Here is a 21,363-nt window from a genome sequence, read left to right on the forward strand (position 1 = left end):
GCGGCGCTAAACCGCTGAGCCACCCGGGCTGCCCTGAAATACATTTTCTTACGTGTAGTTGGCACAGTAAAAAACATGAATTGTGGGGTGACTGGAAGAACATGGTCTCCCTAAAGCCAGGGCAGAAAAAAGGACTTAAAGGGTAATAGTAGCACGTGGAGGAGCCAGCGGATAAGAAACGGCGCTTGGTCCGCTAAAGGGGCGCAGCGACCCAGAGACCGCAGCAGCACGTGCGGCCAGCCCGGCTCCCCTCCCGGACCCCGGACCCCGGACCCCGGACCCCGGCCCCGGCCCCGGCCCCGGGAGGCCCCGCCCTCAGCCAGGCCCTACCCCCCGGAAGGCCGGCCTTTTGCCAGGCCCCTCCCCTCCCCTCCCCCGAAAGCCCCATCTCTCCCCGGGAGGCCCCGCCCCTCCGGCCGGCCCCGCCCCCAGCCAGGCTCCTCCCCTCCGCCCGGCCTCTCTCAGATTGGCGCCCCCGCCCCCGCGCCCCCAGTCCTCCGGCCGGCCTCCGTCTGACCCGCCCCGCCGCACTCAGGCCCCGCCCCTCCAGCCGCCCCCGCCCTCGACCGGGCCCCCTCCGCCAGGCCCCGCCCCCTAGCCGGGCTCCGACACCCTTCCCTGACAGGCCCCGCCCATCGGCAGGCCCCGTCGCCGCCGCCCGCCCCCGCCGCTCCGCCAGGCCCCGCCCCTCCATCAGGCCCCGCCCCGGTGGCAGGGCAGCAGGGCGCGCGGGGGACTCCGCAGACACGGCTTTCGGACAGGTGTGGAGGGGGCGGGGGCGCCGGTGGTGGTCCGCCGCCGCTGGCGCTGCCCGGCCCGCCCCCGGCCCGCCCCCGGCCCGCCCCCGGCCCGCCCCCGGCCCGGCCTGCAGCCCGGGCTCCTGCAGGCCCGCGGCCGCCCCGCGCGAGCGCCGGCTCTGGGATCCATTGCTCTGGCCTGGGGGCGGGGCCGGCGCGCGGCGTCATGCATATGCATGAGCGGCGCGGCGGCTCCATTGTGCCCTCGGAGCGGGCGGCGGCGCGATGGCGCGGGTGGCGGCGGCGGCGGCCCCGCGGCGGCGGGCGGCGCGGAGGGCGGGCTGAGCGCATGGAGCGGCGTGGGCCGGGGGCCTCGGCGGCGAGGGGCCGGGCTAGGCCGGGCGGAGGTGAGCGGGCCGGGTGGACAGGTGCGGGCGGCGGGGGCGGCAGGTGCGGCAGGTGCGCGCGGCGGGCAGGTGCGGCGCTCGGGGCCCGCGCTGCGGCGCCTCTGCCGGGCTCGGGCCGGGGTGGAGGCGGCCCCGCCGCCCACCTGCCGCACCTGCCGCGTGCGCGTCGTGCTCTCGGGCCCTCCGGCCGGCGCGCGGGCGGCCCTCACCTGAGCCTTTGTTGGGGTGGGCTGGAAGCCGGCCGGGCGCCCGAGGGGTGTGCGCGGCCCCGGCGACCTCCCGAGCGGAGAGGATGGCCCGGGGCCCTCGCCCCGCCTGGCCGCGCCGCCGCCACGCCGCGCTCGGGCTCGCCTCCGGGCTGGCTCTGGGCCGTGCGCGCCCACCAGCTGGGCGGCGTGGGGCCGCGGGGCCGCCCGAGGCCGGCGGAGCAGGCTGACCTTTCAGCCTCCCGCCGTTGTTTCTAAGGGGACACCCCTCGTCCCAGCCGCGCCGGCGCCGGGGCGGGAGGGTGCCCTCTCCCAGGACCCCCGTTTGCCTCTCTCCCTGCCCCGCTCTCCTTTCCCTCCTGCTTGCTCCTCTCCGGCCCGGATGCGCCCGTCCCTGCCCAGCTCTGTTCCTGATGGTTGCAGACCATCCACAGCCGCGTCTGTAAGTCGGTTTCGCAGGGGCATACACGGAACGTGTGACTTGATCTGGGGGACGGTGGTGGATGCAGGGAGGGTGAGCAGACTCAGCCACCGCTTCCTGGGGAGCTAGAGCCCTCGGGCCTCCATCCAGGCTTCGTGAGAGGGGGGCCTGGCCTCCCCCAGCAGGTACTGGGCCTGAGAACTGGTCATGCCCAGGGGCTGGTTACAGGCAGGGGACAGAGGTCAGGGAGGAGGAAGGTAATGACAGGCAGGCAGGGTGCGCCTGGGGAGGACTCCAGGGACAGCCCGACTTCCTCACGAAGTGTCCACTGGCACTGCGTCCACTACAGGACTCAGGGTTTGAGCACAGAATGGCAGGTGTGTGTCCTCCGCTTTCCTAGGGTGGCTGCCACGTACCCATTGTGCACCCAGGCCCTTCGTAAGTGCTCGTTCCTGGGTGCTTTAGATGGGCTCCAGCACTTAGGCTGGTCGGTGTTGTGGCCTCACGTGGAGAGCAGCAGGACTTCCAGCCATCCAAGCATGTGAGTCCCCCCCCTTGTGTCGTCCTGCCTCACTGAGCCACCATTTCCACCTTCTCCAAGCCCATCAGACTTGGGTGACCCTCTGCTTGGACACGTGCCCTGGAAGCACAGGCTCCCTGCTGCCGGAGTGCCTGCCCCAGGACCCCAGAGCAGGCGTGCCTTTCCGAGGTCAGGTGGCCTGTCATGGGGTGTGCTGCTCCTGGCTGACCAGGCGGCAGGGACGGAGGAGAGGTGCAAGAGAGCTGACCCACATTAACGTCTGCCTGTGGTTGGCACCCAGGAGACTGGGTGCAGCTGCTCCGAGGCCCTGGGAGGGGGTCTGAGTAGCGAGTTTCTGTAGCTGTCTTTCTGGGAGATGTGACCCAACCCAGAGAAAGCTCCAGGCTAACCACGTGCCAGGGCGGTTCTGCCGAGGGGTCCTGGCTTCCCGCTGGAGCTGTGGACAGCAGAGCCTCGGACCAGCAGAAGGGCCCCCGCCTCAGGCCTGCTCGGGCCTCCTTGTGCGCACGTGCACTCAGGCACACACGCACACACACACCAGGGCTTCTCCAGCTGTACCTCTCAGGCCAGGAAGTGAGAGGAGGGTCTTGCATTCAGAGCAGGGCTCTCCCTTTGTCGGGAGCAGAGGGCCATGGGGTACCCAACTTGGAGAGTGCAGGTCTCCCCAAGGAGGAGACCAGACTTAGTTTGGCAGGAAGTCACACACACACACACACACACACACACACGCCCTGCACACCCAGACACCCATGCATGCAGTCAGCTCAGGGGGAACTGGAAATCTCTGTGGTCTCGTCCATAGCAGAGCAGCCTTTGGGGTGGAATTCCCCCGACCCATGTGATGTAGGAGTCGTCCTGGGGCCCCAGACCAGTAGCCTCTGCCTCCCCCACTCTCCACCTGGGGTGCCTGTAGCGGCAGCATCCTCACCCAGGCTCGTTAGCAATGCGGGTCCTCAGTTCCAGTCCTCCAGTTGTGTGTGATGCGCCGGAGCTGGAGCTGGGGCCGCGGGAGTCCTCAGTGGTGCTCCCCCACCTGGCCAGGGGCTCGTCTTCCACCCACCCTTTGCTTCTGTAACCACAGAGTGGGCCTGGCCAACCCCACCAGCTTTGTTGTAGGGAAGGGTGGCCCTGGGCATTTCAGTGGAGAGAACAGGCCAAGCGGCGGCGGTTTTCTCATTAAACTTTTATTTTGAGGGAATTAAAGATTCACGTGCAGCTGAAAGAAATAACTGTGTGTCCTTTACCTGGTTACTCTAGTGGTGACATCTTATAATACGATAGGATAACGTCACACCGGGATGCTGCGTGGCTCCAGTCAAGATGCAGATACTCCCTCCCCACCTTCTGTTCACACCTGTTCCCTCCTCCCCACCTGGCAGTTGTGCTCTGCTTTTCGTTCTGGGATTCCATCATTTCAGGAATGTTACATAAAGGGAATCCTACCGTGTGTAACCTTTGGGGACTGGCTTTCTCCACGCAGCGTGGTCTCTTGGGGCTTCCTGCCGCCTCCCCGCAAGCTCCCAGGCTGTGGGTGGCCCCTGAAGGGCTCGCCCCTCACCTGCAGGCCGTCCCCACTGACGCTGCCGGCAGCACACACACACACATTCCTGGGTGAACGCGTGTTTACATTTCTGGGAGATGAGTGTTCGGGAGTGAGTTTGTGGGGCCGGGCAGTAGCCGCCTGCTTAGTTTTACGAGAAGCCCCAGACTTTCCAGAGCGGCTGCACGGCAGTCCATTCCCAGTATCCCCAGGGCTGGAGCCGTCTATCCTCACTGCACTCCGTGGCGGCCTTGCTGTGCTGCGGAGCCTGGAGGGGCGGTGGGAGGGGCTCAGGGGGCTCAGAGGCCTTACTCCACCCTTCCCGATGCCTCGATGGTGCCCCCCCACCCCCCAGGCTGCCTCACTGTCCACACGACCTCGCCAGTGAAATGTCCCTCTGTCTTCCACCCATTTCCTGGGTGAGCTTTTTTGTCTTTTGAGTTTTGGGAATTCTTTATGTATTTTAGATACTAATCCTTTGCCGGGGACATGGCTTGTCCCTTCGTCCCATCAGCAGGGCCTCCCACAGGTAAATTTTCAGTTTTCCACTTTGAGGACTGTGCTTTTGGGGCACTGTTTAAGGACTTTCCTTAGTGCAAGATCCCAGAGATTTTCTCGTGAATGTTTCCAAAGGCTCTATGGTTTTACGCCGTACATTTAAACCTATGGCATGTTTCTAGTTAATTTCTGTGCAAGATGTGAAGATTAGGATTCTTTTTTTTTTTTTTGCATGCTGGAGTCCAGCGGCCCTGGCACCACATGTTGAAATGCCAGGTTTTCTCCAGCGTGTGGTTTTTCTACCTTCGTCATCAGAGATCAGTCACTTCTCTGGTCTGTCCCATTGACCTGTTGGCAGGTCTGTCCATCGCTATCCCCCGACCCCCCACCCATCCTGAAGGTGGCCAGTAGGGAGTGGGGACACCAGCCTTCCCTTGCCTAGCCGGCTGGTCCTGGCTCCCAAACCTGCCTCTGCCCAGATTCCAGGGGCCCAGAGCCTTCTGGACTCCCCTGAGCCTTGCTCTTGCTGGCCTCTGTGTCCTGAGTGGGAGCTGGTCTAGGGGAGGAAGGACAATGGTGTGGGGAAGGGGAGCAAGCCGACTCCCCTCTGCCATCCCCCTCGTGCCTAGCTCCAGCGGCCCTGCTGCAGCTCTGGGATCCCCGGGACCCACATACCTCAGTGCTCTGTGCTGGGAGAGGCCAGTGAGCTTCACATGCTCCAAACACACAGCCAACCGCCCACCCATGGGAGGCTATGGATCACAGTCCCCAGTGTACCCCTTCCGGCTCTGGGTCCCCGGTGACAGACCTGCCCCCCACACCATATTCCTAGAGGATGTGATAATCTTGAGGTCCCTGGTCAGCACACAGGAATGTGAGTCTCGTGGTTGGGTGGCTGCTGGGGCCACTTCTTCACTCCTGGACCAGCCAGACACCTCGTGAGTGCTGAAATGGCGCGACTGACCCCCCAGAGGTTAGCTTGTCTCAGGTCATGTGCGCGAGGCCTCACGGCCCCACAAGGGCAGTGGTACTTCAGGACAGAACCTCAACACCCAGAGGGCAGAGTACAAGAGTACAGCCTCCCCTCCCAGGACCCCCAGGGGACCCCCGGAGAACATAGGCGGTGTGTGTCTGTGGTTAGGCCAGGCAGAGGTAGGTGTGGGGGTGGCCCCAGCAGTGCCAGCAAGTTTGGGCTGACTTTTTGGGGTGCTGGAGAATGTGAGTGGCCTGGCCCTCCCTCACTCATTTTTCTGAGATGGTAGATGTGAGGGAGTGCACCTCATAGGGTAGGCGGGAGCCCCCCTGCTTGGGCACCTGGGTCCCACAAGCGTTCGCCAGCCTCTGCTGTGTTCTATTGGCCCCTTGCCATGTCCACAGGCACCTGCCAACCCTTTGCCTGTCACCGTGTGTATGCATCCCACCCCTTCTGGGAACTCGTGTGGGTGTCACTGTGGCCTGTGGGGGTCAGGTCTGCCTGCCTGGCCCTGGGCCCATGTTGGTCCCAGGTGGGCCCCCGCAGGGGACTGCCAGCCAGGGGCGGCCGATTGGCTCCAAGCCAGGGTGGAAGGTGGCTGACCTTGCTCACCCCTGCTTACCAGAGCCCCTGCGCACAGTGGGCACGCCTCAGAGCCTAGGCACACAGTGCCCCGGCCCCCCCAGCTGGTCCTCCTATATTTTCTGATGCTGGCTCTCAGCTTGGCCTCCACCCTGGGGCTTTCTTGGGGGATGATGGCAATCAGGTCCTGGATGCTCCCTTATTTTATAGATATCCAGGCCTTTGTGCAGGAGGGAAGCGTGGAAAGTATTTGGGATCAGAAGCCTTCTCCCAGAGCTGTTCCAGGAGCCCTGAGTAGTAGGGCCTAAAGGGTTAATGCTGGCTTCCGGGGGGGCAGTGCAGATCAAGGTGGCCCTCAGACGCCGGTGTCACCCTGCCCTCCATCAGTCAGCCCAGAGCAAGGGGGTCCTGGTGCTCGGATCTCCCCGTAACCCGCTGACAGCCCCCCTGGCTGCATCTCCACTGATGTCCTCTCTCCTGTCCCAGCAGCCAGAGCAGCTGAGTCCCACGTCAACAGCAGTGAGGGCCACTTCCTGCCACCCACAGACCTGGCCTTTAGGCTGCTCTGAAGCCAATGAACCCCATGCACCCCGTGAAACCTGCCCTGCCCCCCACGCCACACGGGTGAGTGGGGCTCCTGCCGCCTTCACTTCTCAGGCCGCAGGGCTGCGGTAGGGGCCTCCCCACCTCCCCAGCAGGGGTCTCCACCCCTGTGGCATCCTGACCTGGGCCTGCCTGCCCACCTCTTTCCTGGCAGTGATGGTCCATTTGCTTATGAGGCGGTGCCTTGGCAACAGAGCGCCACTCAGCCGGCGGGATCACTGTCTGTGGTCACAACCGTGTGGGGCGTTGGGAACGCGGCCCAGAGCCAGGTGAGCCCACACCTGGGCCCGCCCCTGAGAGCCACCAGGGCCCCCTGGACCTCAGGGAGAAATGGAGTTGGGCTTCCTGAGTGCTCCCTGTCCCTGTCGACGTGCCCCCCTCCCTCACATGGTGTGCCCCCCCCCCGCCCCCGCTTCCAGCTTCCACACGAACCGTCCCTCTGCTCTGTTCCCCTCCTTCCCTCACCTCTGTCCGCCCTCCTCACCCCCTTACCTGCCAGGCCTCTCCTTTGGACTGTCTGTGTGAAGTTAGTTGTTTGGATCGTCTTCAATGGCAATTGTTGCTTCCTTGTAGGTTTTGGGGAACCCCATGGGCCCTGCAGGGAGCCCCCCGGGTGGCTCTGTGATGCCTGGCATGGCTGGCAGCGGCTCAGCCCTGAATTCCCCACAGTGCCTCGGACAGCAGGCATTTGGTGAGGGTGCCGCCAACAAGGGCTTCGTGCAGCAAGGGGTGTACGGCCGTGGGGGCTACCCTGGGGGCCCCGGCTTCACTCCTGGGTAAGTGGGACCCGTCACACGGCAGGTGTGCTGGGAGCCCTCCAGGGGCAATGCTTTGGGCGTGGCAGGCGCCAATGACTGTGTGGACGAGCCTCTTAAGAGCCACGTCTCTGTTCTTCCTGTGGGCTCCCACGAGAGCATGTAGATGAGAGTGGGGGCCCCCGTCGTTGCCCAGTGGCCCCCCGGGTGACGGGCAGACAGGAACTTCTGAGTCCAGCGGTGTGTGTCTCTCGCAGGTATGCGGGCGGCCCTGGGGGCCTGGGTCTACCCTCACATGCCACACGACCCTCCACCGATTTCACTCAGGCGGCGGCGGCGGCCGCAGTGGCTGCTGCTGCAGCCACCGCCACGGCCACCGCCACGGCCACCGTGGCCGCCCTCCAGGAGAAGCAGAGCCAGGAGCTGAGCCAGTACGGAGCGGTGAGGCCCGGCCGCTCCTCCCATGGCACCCACGTGTGCTGGTCTGGAAGGCAGGGACCAGTTGGGCAGCCGGGGTCGGGGACTGGGTTGGGGGGGCAAGATGCTGAAGGGGGGCCTCTGGGTGGTACCCCCGGGGTGGGGGGTTGGCCTGAAAGGCTCCTCTCTTATTTCCCCAGATGGGGGCCGGGCAGGCTTTCAACAGCCAGTTCCTGCAGCACGGAGGTCCCCGGGGGCCCAGCGTCCCAAGCGGCATGAACCCCACCAGCATGGGAGGGCTGCTGGGCCCCTCTGGCCTGAGCCCCATGGGCATGAACCCCCCCCGGGCGGCAGGCATGGCCCCCCTGTATGCAGGGCAGCGCCTGCCCCAGCATGGGTACGCTGGGCCCCCACAGGCCCAGCCACTGCCCCGACAGGGGGTCAAGAGAGCCTATTCCAGCGAGGTGAGTGTCGGGGCCTCCCTTATCCCCAGCTGCATCCAGAGCCGTGGTGAGCTCGGGCATCCGTGTGAGAGAACTGGCCGCGCCCAACGGGGTGGGCACCGCATCCCCCTGGGAGCTGGCTTCCCCGACACCTGTTCCCTTGGCACCTGGCCTCTTCTCTTCCTCAGGTTTATCCAGGGCAGCAGTACCTGCCAGGAGGCCAGTACGGGCCTAGTGCCACCCAGTACACGCCTGGCGCCGGACAGTCTTCTGCTCCCTCCTCCTACGCCGGCCACCGGCTGCCCCTGCAGCAGGGCCTGGCCCAGTCCCTGCCCGCCCCCGGCCCTGCAGGACTGCACTACAAGGTAGGGTGGGTTCCCCCCGCGCGACACAGACGGGCCTCGACTCGGCTGACCAGGGTGCGGGCCCATGTGCACAGGGGGGTGACCAAGCAGCCCGGAGCTCCACAGAGGTCCTGACCGGGGCAGGGATGTGGTTCTGAAAGGACCCACTGTGAGATTTGGTGTAGGGACCTAGGGGGCAGGCACTGCAGCCACTGAATGTCCTGTGGGGAAGAGTGCCCCCGTTCCCTCTACTTGCTGGGGACGGGCCCAGGGGGGCACGGCGGGGAGGAAGAGCTGGGTTTTTAGCTTCTGGTGGCCCTGCCTTCCCCCCTTCTGACAGGCGGGGTCCTCTCTGCTTCCAGAGTGGTAACTTTGTAAATTATGAAAGCAACACGTTTGCAAATCGTAGAAAGCATACAAAGAAACCAAAGGCCAGTGCCGGTGTGTGCGGTGGGCACCCCGCCCCCAGCCCCCTCCTCGGGTCCAGTTCAGGGGCCTGGCAGGGGCAGGCGGGGGCCCCGGGCGCACGCAGTTTTCTCTCCTGCAGCCCACAGAGCAGTTCAACGGGCAGGGCACCAGCTTCAACGGGGGGAGCGTCGGCTACAGCCAGCATGGCCTGAGTGGGGTACGGGCAGACTGGCGGGCGGCTCACGGGTGGGTACGTGCACAGAGGGCACCCAAGGAGGAGGAAGTACGGAGGGCTAGCCAGATACCCTTTGACTGTCTGCTCGACCCCACAGCCCACCCGTTCCATCCCTGGCTACCCCAGCTCCCCACTACCGGGGAGCCCCACGCCGCCCATGACCCCCGGCAGCAGCGTCCCCTACATGTCCACTAGCCAGGAGGTCAAGTCTCCCTTCCTGTCCGACCTCAAGCCCAGCGTGAGCTCCTTACACCCGTCACCCCCCGGTGAGTGTCATCTGCTCTCAGGACCCCAGTGGCCTGCAGGGAATGTGGGGGACGGGGGGCCCATACCTTTGTCTTCTACTCGTAGATCTCTTTGCGTGTCTTTCAAGGTGTGGATCTTCTCTCTAGAAACACACCCGTGCACACAAAATTTTGTATATTATTAAGGGATTTATGAGTCCCCTGAAGTCCACTCCTCGTTGGGAACTTCCTGCCCTGAGGGAGAACTAGGGAAGGCCACCATGACGGAAGCAGGGCAACTGGAACCCTGGCTCAAGCACTAGCAAGACGCCAGGTGGTCCGTTTGATCCGGTCCCAGCTCCTCAGCCTCCCACCCCTGAGAAAGTGCCAGTGACAGCCTCTTTCTGGGTTGGGAACATGTGCTCCAGTTATAACTTAGGGGACACTGGGCTGGGTGACTAAGGTGGGACACCAAGCTCCTGCTTCTGGCCAGGCCCAGGTCCCGGGGAGACGCCCCGAGGTGGGGCGGGGGAGGGGAATGACAGGCCGTGCTCCTGGCCACAGCCCCGGCAGCCTGCTCACACCCGCACAGCCTGCTCACACCTGCACGGCCTGCTCCCAGGCAGCGGCCCCTGCGACGAGCTGCGGCTGACCTTCCCCGTGCGGGACGGGGTGGTCCTGGAGCCCTTCCGCCTGCAGCACAACCTGGCTGTGAGCAACCACGCCTTCCAGCTCCGCGACTCCGTCTACAAGACCCTGATGCTGAGGTGGGCGCCCCCCCACCCCGTGCATGGCCACCCTTGGCCACCCCATCCCCCTGCTCCATTCGCAGCACGCCCCCACCCCATACAGGCCCGACCTGGAGCTGCAGTTCAAGTGCTACCACCACGAGGACCGGCAGATGAACACCAACTGGCCGGCCTCCGTGCAGGTCAGCGTCAACGCCACCCCACTGACCATTGAGCGCGGCGACAACAAGACGTCCCATAAGCCCCTGTACCTGAAACACGTGTGCCAGCCAGGCCGCAACACCATCCAGATCACAGTCACAGCCTGCTGCTGCGTGAGTACCCTCCTGGGTCCGGCGACCCCACCCGGTGCTTCCCCCATCCAGCCTGTTCTGGCCTCTCAGAAAGGGGCCTGTGAGGAGCGGCCTCCCTGCTCTCATTAGGCCCGCTTACCTAGACTGGGCACCTGTGCCGGCCCCACGGGGAAGCCAGCTGAGCTGTCGCCCCGGCAGGAGGTTGTGGAGTCCCATGTGCTGCAGCCCCCGAATCCCGGCTTGGGGGTGAGCAGGGCCGAGAGCAGCCACCAGGGCCTCTGGCTCTGTGGGATTGTGGGGGTGCTGCGGGCTGTGCTGGTCAGCACCTGGGGGGCTCCCAGGCCAGGAGTCCCCCCGCCCCCCCTGAGCAGCCCCTCTCCCGCAGTCCCATCTCTTCGTGCTGCAGCTGGTCCACCGGCCCTCCGTTCGCTCGGTGCTACAGGGTCTCCTCAAGAAGCGCCTCCTGCCTGCCGAGCACTGTATCACCAAGAGTGAGTGGCCCCGGCCACCACCCGCACATGCCCCCATCCGATGAGGCTGTCGCCTCCACGCCGGGGCCCTGGGGGGATGGGGGGCGGTCAGCCCCACGCAGCCCCTCACTCGAGTGCTCTCCCCGGCGACACCAGTAAAGCGCAACTTCAGCAGCGGCACCATCCCAGGCACCCCTGGGCCAAACGGCGAGGACGGGGTAGAGCAGACCGCCATCAAGGTGTCCCTCAAGTGCCCCATCACCTTCCGCAGGATCCAGCTCCCCGCCCGCGGTCACGACTGCCGTCACATCCAGGTGGGTGTCCCTGTGCAGCTCAGCCAGAGCTTCCGCTGGCTGTGTTCCCTGTGTGCCGTCGCTGCCGCCACCTCCAACAGCAGGTGGAGGGACAGGCAGCGGCAGGCAGGTGGCCAGGCTCCTTCGTACCCTCCCCTGGGACTGGGCATCTGTGTCTCCAAGCACGGTTTGCCATTTCCCTGAATTCTTGGGGTCTCGTCTCCTGAGGCCACAGGACAGCGGGCGCCATCCAGCCCCCCCCTCGCCCCCCCAGGAGGGCAGCTCAGTGGCCAGCTCTCTCTCGGGGTGTCCTGGACACTGTGCCCCGGGGGTGGTCCTTTGCCAGCACAGACACCCAATTCTGTGGCTGCATGGCCTCCGCATCCCACTGAGGACTGTGTAGGCTGTCCCAGTGTCCATCTGGCAGAAGGGCGCCTCAGGGAAAGCCTGGCACACGTGGCTTCTTGGCACCCGAGTAGATGAGCCCAGAATCGTGGGGCTCGATCACGGGATGTGGCCCCCACGTGAGGAGCCACCTGTCCTGCTCTCCATAGTGCTTCGACCTGGAATCCTACCTACAGCTCAACTGCGAGCGGGGGACTTGGAGGTGCCCTGTGTGCAAGTGAGTACCTCCAAGGCAGTCTTCATGGGAGCCTCAGGTACAGACAGGGTGGCACGTGTCAGAGGCTGTGGGAGCGTTTCCCCCCTCCATGGCACCATGGAAAACCTTGGTCAGCTCAGGGGGTCACCGCACAGACCAGGATGGTGCAGCCCAGGGCATAGACTTCACACACGGTCACCTCCATGGGGTCTCCTCTTGAGGGGTCATCTCCCAGGGGGTGGCCTCCGGCACAGTGATGGGCCTGCGGCCAGAATGAGCTTGGGCCAGGCCCCTGAGCCATGTGCCTCTGGTTTCCCACAGTAAGACAGCGTTGCTGGAAGGCCTGGAGGTAGACCAGTACATGCTGGGCATTCTCATTTACATTCAGAAGTAAGTTTCTTTCTGCCGCCCCCGATATCTGGTCTGCAGCGGGCAGCCTGGGGGACAGCTGGGAGGCACCCTCCACGGCTTCCCTACCCAGGCAGAACCCACATTCCCCCCGCCCCGGGGCCCGTAGAATGTGCTGGGCGGCCACCAGCATTTGAGTGGAAGGTCTGCCCAGAAGAGAGAGGCAGCTGGACAGGTGGTGACCAGGCCGCGTGTACGCCCACAGCTCCGATTACGAGGAGATCACCATCGACCCCACGTGCAGTTGGAAGCCGGTGCCGGTGAAGCCAGACGTGCACGTCAAGGAGGAGCCGGACGGGCCCGTGCTGAAGCGCTGCCGCACTGTGAGCCCTGCGCACGTGCTCATGCCCAGTGTGATGGAGATGATTGCAGCCCTGGGCCCCGGGGCCGCCCCCTTCGCCCCCCTGCAGCCCCCCTCAGCCCCAGCTCCTGGTGACTACCCCAGCCAGGGTGAGTATGGCAGGCCCCCCCGCAGATGGCCACAAATGATCTGTTCTCTCCGGGCCCGTCTATCCACTCCCTGTGAAGCCATCCCCGCGCCTGGGGGGCTGTCTGGGGACACCCCGGAGGGGTTGGGCAGTGCAGCAGGGCCTCCCGTGGTAGCTGGGCCCAGCCACCCCGGCGCTGGGGAACAGGGGCCATCTGCTGTCATGCTTCTGGGGCCTGACCCTCTCTGACCCCACCTGTGAGTGTGTCTAGGTAAGGCGGGTCCATCCCTGTCCTCTTGTGGCGGGATCCTTTGGCTGTGATGAGAAGTCCCGTGTTACCTGGGGGAGAGTGCTGGGAGCCCCGCCCAGGTCACGGCCAGCCTGCCTCCCCACCCCACCCGCTGCTCCTCTGGCGCAAGCCCCCAGGCCTTACTCAGGACTGGCTCTGCTCTTAGCTTCCAGCTTCCTGGGACCCGGGACTTTCCCCGATTCCTTCCCGCCCGCCACGCCCAGCACCCCAGCCCTTCCGGAGTTCACTGCGGGGCCGCCCCCCAGCTCCTACCAATCTGACCTTCCCAGCAGCCTCCTGACCCCAGAGAAGTCTACCCCCTGCCTCCCAGGCCAGGTCAGTGCTGGTGGAGGGTGGAGGGCCGGCTCCTGGGGAGGGGGGCCCTGGGCTATTTGACCTGGTTCTTCTCTGCTTCCTCAGATGGCACCAGCGGGTCACCTGGACCCAGCCCACAACCCCGGGGCGCAGGGCCTGCACGCCCCCAGCCTTGGGGGGCCCCCCGGGGCCCAGCTGCACCATGCAAACCCTCCCCCAGCATCCCGGCAGCCCCTGGGCCCAGTGAGCTCAGGCCCCCTCGGCGAGCTGGGCTTCAGTGCTGCCGCAGGCGTGATGGGGCCCCCCATGTCTGGGGCGGGGGAGGCCCCGGAACCGGCCCTGGACGTGAGTACGGGCCCCATGCTGGGGAGCACATGGGAGCTGGGGCTGGGGACAGCGTGTTCATCGTCCCCAGGGTCCACGTGCTTCATAGAAGGGAGGACACTGACGCCCCAGTGACCTCCAGACCCAGAGAGCTGGTCAGATAGCGTCCACTCTCGTGACGCTGAGTGTCGGGCACCTGCAGTAGCCGTGGGGTTGGCTCTGGGGGCCTGTGCCAAGTGCCCGAGAAGACTGGGCTTGCAGCTGACCACATCGGCTCGGGGTGGGAGTTGACCCGTCTGACTCACCTTGGCGTGTGAGCCAGAATCAGCGTGTAAAACGCAGGTAACTGTCCTCGACCCGAATAAACCAAACTCATTGAAGTTCATCGCGAGAAAAGTTAGAGCAGCTCAAAGCAGCAAATCCTGGACGCTGGAGATTCCACCTCCTGCATTTGGCGTGCTCTCGTCGGGGTCCCCGCACCATCCCCAACTGCCAGGAGCAGCGCGGCCACCTGGGCCAGGCACTGCGTGTCCCGGGCTGTCCTCGGACAACTTGCGTGGAGTGATTCCCGGGCAAAGAGCAGCCTTCGGCAGGGAGAGGCCCCTGTGCAGGCTGAGGGTCAGGGGCCCGTGCAGGGCTGTGCCGGGTCCGAGGCCAGAGCCGCTGATGGCTTTGCTTTGTCCCCAGCTGCTCCCAGAACTGACCAACCCCGAGGAACTGCTGTCCTACCTGGGCCCACCTGACCTCCCCACAAACAACAATGATGACCTGCTCTCTCTCTTCGAGAACAACTGATCCTGTAGACCCCCCCCCAGCCGGCGGGGACTCGCCCGCAGACGTCACCATGCCCTGCCCCTCCCCACCTGTGTACCTGGAGCCAGGGCCTGCCCCAGCCCCCCAGCCCCTGACACTGGAGGCAGCCGCGCCGGGTGGGCACCTCGCCCCCCACCCCCTCCGCTGCGGAATGGTGTCAGGAGATGCTCAGCTCCCCTCCATCCACCGCCCCCAGCCCAGCTTTGCCCCACCCATGAGCACCTGCTACCCAGACCTCAAGCCTCGCCCCCTGTCCTTCCAACCCCGCCTGCTCCCGCCAGCCTGCATTTTGTCCGGCGTCCACCCTTCTGTTCCAGCGACCCCTTGGCTCATGGCGAGGAGCAAGGCTGCTCTGTCCCCAGGCCTGAGCTCACAGAGGGCGGGGGTCCCTCTCCCCCCAGGAGCTTCGGGCTTTCAGGCTAGGGCTGCAGGGTGGGGGCTTCTAAAGCACAACTGTGGACGTAGAGTAGGGACAGTAAGAGCTGTAGACGGCCAGTCCCTCCCGTGCTGTCAGGGCCCCCGTGGGCCGCTGCCCCCTCCTGGGTGCGACAGTTAGGGGTGACCGCTCAGACGCATCTCTGAGTGCAGATGCTCCTGCGGGCTGTTCCTCTGGGATCCCCTTCTCCGTGAAGTGAAGAATCAGTCCCACTGTTTTTAAAACTGCCTCTCCAGTGTCCACCCTGGGGCCAAGCCAGGTGGGGGGAGGGGCCACTGCATCCACTGGCCCAGGGCCGAGTCGTGTACCCTGTCTGCCCGTCTCTATTAAAGGACTTCCTCACAGTGGGCCTGAGAGTCCGTCCCTCCTTGCCCTGTGCCCCATGTGGGCAGGGCTTTCCCCCGCCAGGACCCAGCTGTTCCCGCCTCATCCCTGGAATTTCCCAAGTTGGCCCTGGCTAGAAAACTATTTTGTGAAGTGTCACCAGGACCAGGAGACACATCTGCCACCCTGTCACCTTGCGTGGGCGTGCCTGGGGCAGTGAGCCAGGGGCCTTGAGCAGGAGCAGGACCTAAGGCCTGGCAAGCTCCAGACAGCAGCTGCAGGAGGCCTGTGGGGGGAGGCCCTGGGCTCCCAGTTCTGCAAGGGCCCCCCGCCCCAGCTGTGCCCCGGTCTTGTGCCTCCCAAGCTGTGTGTGGGTCCTGTGGACCACTCCCAAGCTGTTCCCTGGTCCTGCTGGCCCCTCCCCCAGCTGTGCCCCAGTCCTGCAGGCCCCCCCAGCTCTGCCCTGGTCCTGCAGGCCCCCCTGGCTCTGCCCCCGTCCTGCAGGCCGGGCCCTTCCCCCAGCTCTGCCCCAACCCTGTGCCCTCCTCAGCTGTGCCCTGGTGGCCTCCTCTTCCTGGCCCCGAGAGCCTTCCTGTCCAGTGGGAGAGGCTTACGGGCCCCGCGGCAGGGAATGGGGAATGCCTGTGGGGTGCTGGAACCTCGGGTGGGAAGTATTGGGCGCCGGCAGGCCCCGGGCGCTTTTCTGCGGACGTCTTGGGACCGTGGCATGGGCCTCCGCATCTCCGCAGCCGGTGTTTCTGGCCTGGGTCGCAGAGGACGAGGAGGCCCCAGGGTGAGCAGGGCCTGTCCAGGGCGCTGTCCCTCATGCAGCTGGGGTACGAGGGGCAGGCCTTCCTTCCTGGGGGTCGCGCCAGGTGTGGTCTCACCGACGTCATTCTGGGTTTTGCTGGCAGGACAGAGAAACCTGGAGATGAGCCAAAGGCTGCGCATCCCCGCGCGGCAGGGTGGGCCTGGCCGGACTGAGCGGTAAGCGGGGCCACAGCCTCGACGGCGCCCGGCTCCCCTCGATCTGCCAGGTGACAGGCAGGAGTTCATGGGGCACGATGCCGTCACCGTGAGGCTCCACGGCAAACGTATCTTCCGGGATTCGCCCGCGTGTGCTAGGCTGAGGAGGGAGGCCCGGAGTGGTGGCGCCAGCCCGGGGCCCGGGGGTGCGGCAGGCGGGTGCTACAGGGCGGAGGTGCCAGCACCTCGCTGGTCCTCAGGCCAAGCCGTGGCTTCTTGGGCTGCCGCCTTGCACTTCATCCGTTCCGTCTTCCCATACGTGCCACGCGTGCAGTTTCCAGAGCAGCACACTGGACTCCGTGGGGTGCGACCGCCAGCCCCCGCGGGACACACGTTCTGCTCGTGTCCCGGATGCTGCGAGAGCCCAGGGGACCCAAGCACTCAAGGTGGTGCCCAGACCCTCCTGCCCCCGGGGAGCAGAGCGGGCTGCTCAGCAGGCTCTCACCACAACGCGGGCAACAACTGGTAACTTCGGGAGACGAAGCCGTGCCAGTGGCGGCGAGGGTCCCGAGGGGAACAGGCCGTTTGCACGCGTCCCTGGCCAAGCCTCAGGGCTGCGGCAACAACAGCACGGCAAGGGCGTCTGAGGCCACGACCGCCGGCAGCCAGACGCCCAGGCGAGGTGCGGGGCTCCCGGGAAGCGGCCACAGCAGGAGCCCCAGTCCCCACGCCCGGGGCTACGTGCTGCCGGACACCACGGGAATGGCCCTGTCCCCATGCCGCTGCCTGCCGGTGCCCTCGCCTCACCACCTCCCACGCTGCTGCTTGCTGGGGCCCGTTGGGACAGCCGGACGACCGTCGGAGGGAGGAGGCTCCGCACAGGACTAAGGAAATGCATAATCGGCCCCGGACGTTGATGGCTTTGTACCTGAGAGTCATTGGCCGCTTGCCTGGTCCACTTGTTCAGGCTGATGATCCGTGAATTGCCCAGGTGCCAAGTGTGCGGGGATCGATGAGGTTGTGTGGCTGTCCCCATCCCCTGTAGCCACGTCTGCCTTCCTCAGTATGGTCCTGAACCTGTGAGTACAACCACGGGCCTACACCCCAACATGAGGTGTCGGCTATACCGGTTGCCGTGAGGGAGGATTGGGGGTGCGTTGGCCGACGCCCTCTGACCAGGCTCCCTCTGCTCAAATTTTCTCCGTGTGTGATCACACGGCTCAGGCTACAAGTGACCACAGCCCGCTCAGAGCCAGCTCAGGAGGGAAGCAAAGCCATCCTGAAAGGGCAGCCAGGTGCCTTGGGGACAGCCGGACACGGGCAGACGCAGCCCCAGGATGACCTGCCCCCTTGGAGAGCCCACCGTCCAGAGTAGCTGTTGCTACAGAGTGGAGGCCAGAGCCTCCAGATCCACACAGAAGGGCCCCAAGCACTAGGGGGCCCACATCCAGGGTGGGGTCGGGAGTGCTCCCCAAGGACGGAAGGAGGGCACATTTCCCACCAGCCCACGGCCTGCCTCCTGGCCCTGCATCTGCCACGCTGGCCACCACTGGAGACTTAAGGCCCCTCTGCATCCGACCCAGTGCAAGCCATGGCCGACCTGCCGCTGCCCAGGGAGCCCTCCGCCTCCAGAGCGGGTCAGGGCGCCGCCTACTGTGGCCTCTGTGGTCCCCGTCGTCACAGCCGATACTCAATCACAGACAACTCGATAGTGATCGCTTCTGACGTTTTACTTAAAAGCACTTTAACTTTGCAAACAGCATAGGGAGCGCCCTGCACAACCCTCGGGTTAGCTGTCATGGATGTTTTGCGAGCCTACCTGCCTCCCCCCAACTTCCCACGTAGCTGCATGTTTTATGCGCACATGGGTTTTAGTTGCTGCCAACTAGGGAAAGTCAGCTGCAGCCAAACCGGTCAGCACGCGTCCTGGAAACAAGGCTGTTCCCACCCGTGAGCAGGGGTGCTGCTGTGATGGCCAAGCCGGGCTCCACACCCACTCCCTTGCCTCCCGACGTCCCAACGCCCGCCATAGCATTATTCATCCTGAGACCTGATCAGGGGTCACCGTTGAGTCTGGTGGTTGCATCTCAGTGTGGAGGAGTCCTTGGCCTTCCTTACACTGATTTTCTGCACGATTCAGGCAAGTTGCCTTGCAGAGCCCCACGGTCACCTGGACACACAGTCCTGGCAACCAGCCCTTTCTCCTGCACCCAGCTTGCCCGTCCCCTAGAGAGGACATCTGGAGCAGGGCTAAACATTCTGGGCCAGACGAGCATGGACTGCTTTCCCTGCAAGACCACGGGACCAACCAGATCTCTTTCGTGTCCTCATTCGTTCCAAAGCTGGCAAATGGGGGCCACCAAGGAGCGGGCTGCCTGGGGTGAGCGTGCGGTGGGCTCTGAGCACCTGGCGTCCCCCCAGCCTGCTGCTGTCCTGGCTGGGGACCTGTCGCTGTGGGGCAGTCCGCAGGTGTCCCTTGCTCCAATGAGGGTTGGTGGCAGAGTGAGCCCCGGAGGCCTGGCTGCCACTCCTGGAGACCCTCCGACAGCAACAGAGACTCCCGGGCACCCCAGGAACCCCCGCCCCAGGAACGAGGCCCTGCTCAGGGGTCTCTCCCGGTGGGGGGCTCCCGGTGGGGGCGAGCAGAGCCGCAGGGCCCCACCCCAGGGAGCACCGCTGATGGGTGCAGGTTTCCCTCAAAGTCTCCAAGCCAAACTCTTCCAGACTGAAGCTGCGCAGGGCCTGGGAGCCCGAGGTCCTGCCCCCCTGCTCTCAGCCAACCTGCTTTTCCAGTTTCCCTTGTCAGTGACCCGTGGCTGTGGCTAGTGGCCCGCTGCCCCTGGGTCCTCTGTCCCTACCCCCCACCCCCCGCGGAAGTAAGAAGAGCCCGCGGTGGGGCCTGCAAGCCTACCGCCAGTGTGACAGTCCCCAGAGTTCCTCGCGACCAGGAAAGGCTGCTTCTACACAGTGAACACACCCTCATGGCAAGAAGTACACACACGCACACACACATGCACACGCACACAACAGGGCAGCGGGAGCTGCTCACACTGCTGCCAGGAAGGCAAAACGGGGCCATCGCTCTGCAGGACAGCTGGGGAGCTGACAACCCAGCTCCACATGGAAACCGCACCCAGGTGGCGACAGAATCGTCGCCCCAACGTGAATGCAGCAGGGCATCCTCGGCAGGCGGACGGCTGGGCCACGGAGGCCACTGGGCGAGTGCAGGGCAGCGCTGACGGGAAGGAGTGCCGCAAGGACGTGGGGCAGCAACACCGTCCCTCGAAGGGAAAGGAGCCCAGGTCTCTGACTTCTGGAAGTGGTGGGTCCAGGGTTGGGCGCCGGGCAGGCAGGATGTGCGGCAGTGGAAGGCTCTGTGTGACGCGACTACGTGGACACGTGTCACACGTCCGTCCACACCAGACACACGGAGCCCAAGTGTAAACCACAGGCTTTGGGTGACGATGACGTGCCCCATTCTGGGGGGACGTGGATGGTGGGGGTGGGGGCCTGGGGGTAGGCCTCCCTACGCAGCCCCCGCTCTACCGTGTCGTGCCCCTAGAAGTGCTCTAAAAACTATTTAAAGAAATCTGTTAAGGGACGCCTGGGTGGCTCAGTGGTTAAGCATTTGCCTTCAGCTCAGGTCATGATCCCAGGGCCCTGGGATTGAGTCCCGCATCGGTCTCCCCATGGGGAGCCTGCTTCTCCCTCTGCCTATGTCTCTGCCTTTCTCTCTGTGTCTCTCATGAATAAATAAATAAAATCTTTAAAAAAAAAATAAAGAAAGAAATCTGTTAAAAAGTGGGCCTTAGGGCAACCGGGTAGCTCAGCGGTCTAGTGCCACCTTCGGCTCAGGGAGCGACCCTGGGGTCCGGGGATCGAGTCCCGCATCGGGCTCCCTGCAGGGAGCCTGCTTCTCCCTCTGTGTCTCTGCCTCTCTCTGTGTCTCTCATGAATAAATAAATCTGTAAAAAAAATTTTTTTTAAGTGAGCCTTACATATTATTTGTAATTACCAAATCCCATCCTTACCGATTGTCACGGACTCTAAGCAAACAGAACGGCCTACACAGGTGGGAAGCAGGAAGGAGCCCTGGCAGCACACAGAAGTCCAGAAGGACACTCACTAACTCTGGCCCCCACCCTGAGTTGCCCCCAGCCTCCTCGGGGGTCCCCAGCGGGCCAGGACCAGGGCCGAACTTCCCACGACAGTGCACCCGCCAGCAGAGGCCGAGACAGGTGCAGAGCAGCGGAGGGGTGCGGGGGCACGGGGCGGGGGCACGCGGGGGCACCCTTCCGCTCAGCCCGCGGGCTCCCCAGGTCCTGCCCGTTCTCTGAGCCTGTGACTCCCAACCCCACTGCATGTGTGTCACCAGACAGACTTCCAACAAAGTCCTCCGTGGCCAAGTCAGCGAGGATGCTGTTGATGGCAAGCCCGGTGTCCGGCTGCCAGGGACACGTGTCTTTAAAACACAAGCCGTGCACTTGCAGTTCTATTTGCTGCAGAAGAGCAGGCAGTGAACGTGTCCCTCACCCCGTCCCTTCCGCACCGATAGCCTGGGGCTGCGGTCTCTGGAGAAGCAAGGGGGCTCGGGGCATGGACCACCCCCCGCCCCCCGCCACACCAGCCACAATCAGGGCCGGGGACATGGAGCCATGGAGAGCAGGACACACGGCTCAGGCAGCAGGGCTCGGGGGACAGGCCAGGACGGAGGATGCACGGGGACCCTGGCCCCCGTCCTGGCTGCCCCTCCAGCTGCACTGAGTGGGGTGTGGTGGCCTTGGGGAGGCCATCCCCGGAGTCTCACACTCAGAGGGACCAGCCCCATCGTGAAATTCTCCCTGGCTTTTGAACAAGACGCTCCATGTCTCTACATACTGGGCTCCAAAATTCATGGAACCAGTCCCAGCTGAGTGAGATGGGCCGGGAGGGCAGCTACCGGGGCTGGGAGCTGAGCCAAGCCTTCAGAAGTGGCCCGGGGCAGGGGGGTGGCCCGGGGTGGGGAGGTGGCCCGGGGCAGGGGGGGTGGCCCAGGGTTGGGGGTGGCCTGGGGTTGGGGGGGTGGCCCGGGGTGGGGGGTGGCCTGGGGTGGGTTGATGGCCCAGGGTGGGGAAGTGGCCCGGGGTGGGAGGTGGCCTGGGCCTTAAGAGTTCGGCACTGTCACCCAGCCAGGGACAGGGCCTGGGTGAATCCCAGCAAGGCCGGGAGAAAGGGAAACGCTTTCCCAGTATTTTTAGAAAGAGCCCTGGGGAGAGCCACACGGGCCAGATTTGGGTTCTGGTCCCTCCTAAACAAAATGCCATTATTCGGACCGGCCGGA

The 21,363-nt window shown here is 64.8% G+C and overlaps 1 protein-coding gene across 9 annotated transcripts; it reads left to right on the top strand.

Annotated features, from left to right (window-relative positions):
• The first annotated feature begins 706 nt into the window (after positions 1–706).
• ZMIZ2 (zinc finger MIZ-type containing 2) lies at positions 707–15,100 on the top strand. 9 transcript variants are annotated; one of them, XM_077849939.1, is made up of 19 exons: positions 707–761; positions 6,395–6,529; positions 6,663–6,777; positions 7,082–7,284; positions 7,521–7,704; positions 7,881–8,144; positions 8,312–8,488; positions 9,015–9,092; positions 9,208–9,376; positions 9,927–10,101; positions 10,187–10,397; positions 10,762–10,867; positions 11,003–11,160; positions 11,694–11,761; positions 12,062–12,130; positions 12,354–12,598; positions 13,032–13,201; positions 13,286–13,525; positions 14,192–15,100. In XM_077849939.1, exons 2-19 carry the CDS (start codon positions 6,480–6,482, stop codon positions 14,297–14,299), a joined length of 2,790 nt encoding a protein of 929 aa, XP_077706065.1. In that variant the 5' UTR covers positions 707–761; positions 6,395–6,479; the 3' UTR covers positions 14,300–15,100. The 9 variants fall into 9 exon arrangements, with proteins under 9 accessions (XP_077706065.1, XP_077706069.1, XP_077706062.1 ...); XM_077849936.1 differs by lacking the exon at positions 707–761 and adding an exon at positions 992–1,144; XM_077849940.1 differs by lacking the exon at positions 707–761 and adding an exon at positions 992–1,144 and having other exon boundaries at positions 9,957–10,101.
• The last annotated feature ends 6,263 nt before the right edge of the window (positions 15,101–21,363 follow it).

Source organism: Canis aureus, chromosome 15 (assembly GCF_053574225.1).
Source record: "Canis aureus isolate CA01 chromosome 15, VMU_Caureus_v.1.0, whole genome shotgun sequence".
Taxonomy (NCBI): Eukaryota; Metazoa; Chordata; class Mammalia; order Carnivora; family Canidae; genus Canis; species Canis aureus.